General features: G+C 18.3%; 1 protein-coding gene across 1 annotated transcript, besides 9 other annotated features; it reads left to right on the forward strand. All coding sequences in view use genetic code 6, as the record gives it.

The window, feature by feature from the left end:
• The first annotated feature begins 327 nt into the window (after positions 1 to 327).
• Positions 328 to 373: a microsatellite.
• A 54-nt stretch (positions 374 to 427) lies between these two features.
• Positions 428 to 1,850, forward strand: IMG5_011820 (hypothetical protein; the record flags this gene model as incomplete). Its single annotated transcript, XM_004039688.1, has 4 exons — positions 428 to 499; positions 554 to 683; positions 957 to 1,052; positions 1,204 to 1,850. The coding sequence occupies 4 exons, from the start codon at positions 428 to 430 to the stop codon at positions 1,848 to 1,850; spliced, it is 945 nt and encodes a 314-aa protein (XP_004039736.1).
• Positions 764 to 794: a microsatellite.
• Positions 1,055 to 1,163: a microsatellite.
• Positions 1,067 to 1,166: a microsatellite.
• Positions 1,570 to 1,614: a microsatellite.
• Positions 1,570 to 1,853: a microsatellite.
• Positions 1,590 to 1,853: a microsatellite.
• Positions 1,629 to 1,853: a microsatellite.
• Positions 1,663 to 1,853: a microsatellite.
• Positions 1,854 to 2,217: the final 364 nt, after the last annotated feature.

The raw sequence follows: 2,217 nt of genomic DNA on the forward strand, positions 1-2,217 counted from the left end.
AAAAGTATAAGTTAAGCCTTGAATAGAAAATTTAAATATTAAGTAAATAGGAAACAAATTTAGAAAATATAATGGATAGGATTAAATATAATGTTTTAAGTAAAAAGGAGACTTTAGGATAATAGATGAGATAAAAAGTTTATTTGTAACACTAAAGCAACTAAAGAAAAAGCCCCGAAAATATATTTCTTTTAATAAAAAAATTAGATTAAGTTTATTAGAAATTTTTAAATGTTTTATAATATTATTCCATATGAAATTATTTTTTTATATAATGTTTTATTGAATATTATGAGTGTATGTATATTTTAAATAAATTTTATTTATTATAAATATATATATATATATATATATATATATATATATATATATAATCAACATATCATATTAGCTTTTTAATTTTTAAAATAAAATATAAATAAAAAAAATGAAAGGAACAATATAAATAAAACCAATAACAGCAAAACTAACAAGAGATACAGATTATTTTGATAAAATGGTAAATAAAAAATATTTAATGTTATATCAGTTTAAAATATAAAAATAATTAAAGGATCCATATGTAATAGTAAAATTAGGTTCAACTAAATGGAAATCAGAAGTGGCTTACGAATAAGGAAAAAATCCTAGTTGGTAAAAATCAGAAACTTGCATTAGGAAAAATAATGAAACAATAATTGAAAGTATAAAAAAAATATTATATATAATATATAAATATTTCTTTAAAAAATTAATTTATATGCAAATTTTTTTAAAAAAAATGAATAAAAATGATTATAAATAAATATGATTATTTACTTTATTATTTTATAAAATGGTAGATTTATAATATTATAAAATTATAAAAAAATATTTAACATTTTTTATTTGATATAGTATTTAAAAATTAATATATATATATAATAACTATATATTTATATTATATACTTTAAATAAAATATTTTTAACTAAAAAAGTTGAAGTTTGGGATAAAGATACTTTATCATAAGATGATATTATAGGAGCTGGTTCAATAGCTATAAATGAAATTGAAAGAAAATAATAATTAACAGGTTATATATAAAAATATATATAAATATATATATATATATATATATATATATATTTATCTATATTAATCTATATTTTTTATTTTATATATATTTATATATTTTTATATATATTTAAACATATATAGATATGTTTTTTTATTTTAATAAATAGAATGGGTAAATTTAAACCATAAAGGTAAATGTGCAGGAAAAATATTAATTGATTTTAAATTTATACCTGATGCAATTAATAATAACTTAAATCCAATTAATGTTTTAAATCCCAATCTTTCTTAATAACTACCATATAACATAAATAATGGTATATAACCTTTATATCCTTTTCCCTAATATAATTAGTAAAACAATTATCCTTCTTTATAATAAAATCCTCCCTAGTAATTTTGTTTTCGACCTTAATAAGGATATCCTCCTTAATAATGTTTCAATTTTTAATAAGATTAACTTCCTCAATAAATTTATATTCCTTAACAAGGTTATTCTCCTTTATAGTCTTTTCCTCCTCAATAAAGTTTAACTCCCTAATAAGCATATCTCCCTTAATAAGCATATCCTCCTTAATTTAGTTATCCATAACAATAAGTATATCCTCCTCAATAAGTTCATCTTCAATAGGGATATCCTCCGTAATAAGGATATCCTGTCTAATAAGGATATCCTGCCTAACAAGGATATCCTCCTTAATAAGGATATCCTCCGTAATAAGGATATCCTCCTTAATAAGGATATCCTCCTTAATAAGGATATCCTCCTTAGTAAGGATATCCTCCTTAGTAAAGATATCCTCTTTAATAATGATATAGGCCTTACAGAGATATTCTAGCTATCAAGTTTATCAATAATGACCTTATCCAGAATTAAATTGAAATATTAAAATTAATTATTTTAATTAATAAATAATCATTAGATTAATAATTTAAATATATATCTATATATTGATTCATTTTTTATAAAACTTTAAATTTCTTATAATAAAAAGCAAATTTGTTTATTACAAATCTTAAAAATATCAAATAAAATATAATAATTTTAAAATTATTAATTTTTTTTTAAAAAAAAAACATGAATAAACAGTAACAATAAGAAGAAAAACAAATTTTTTAATAATACTTAAGTGATGAAATCGATATTAATACAAATACATTATCAAGTTAGGAGAACTCTC

Source organism: Ichthyophthirius multifiliis (genome assembly GCF_000220395.1).
Source record: "Ichthyophthirius multifiliis unplaced genomic scaffold scaff_1120509249560, whole genome shotgun sequence".
NCBI classification, from domain to species: domain Eukaryota; phylum Ciliophora; class Oligohymenophorea; order Hymenostomatida; genus Ichthyophthirius; species Ichthyophthirius multifiliis.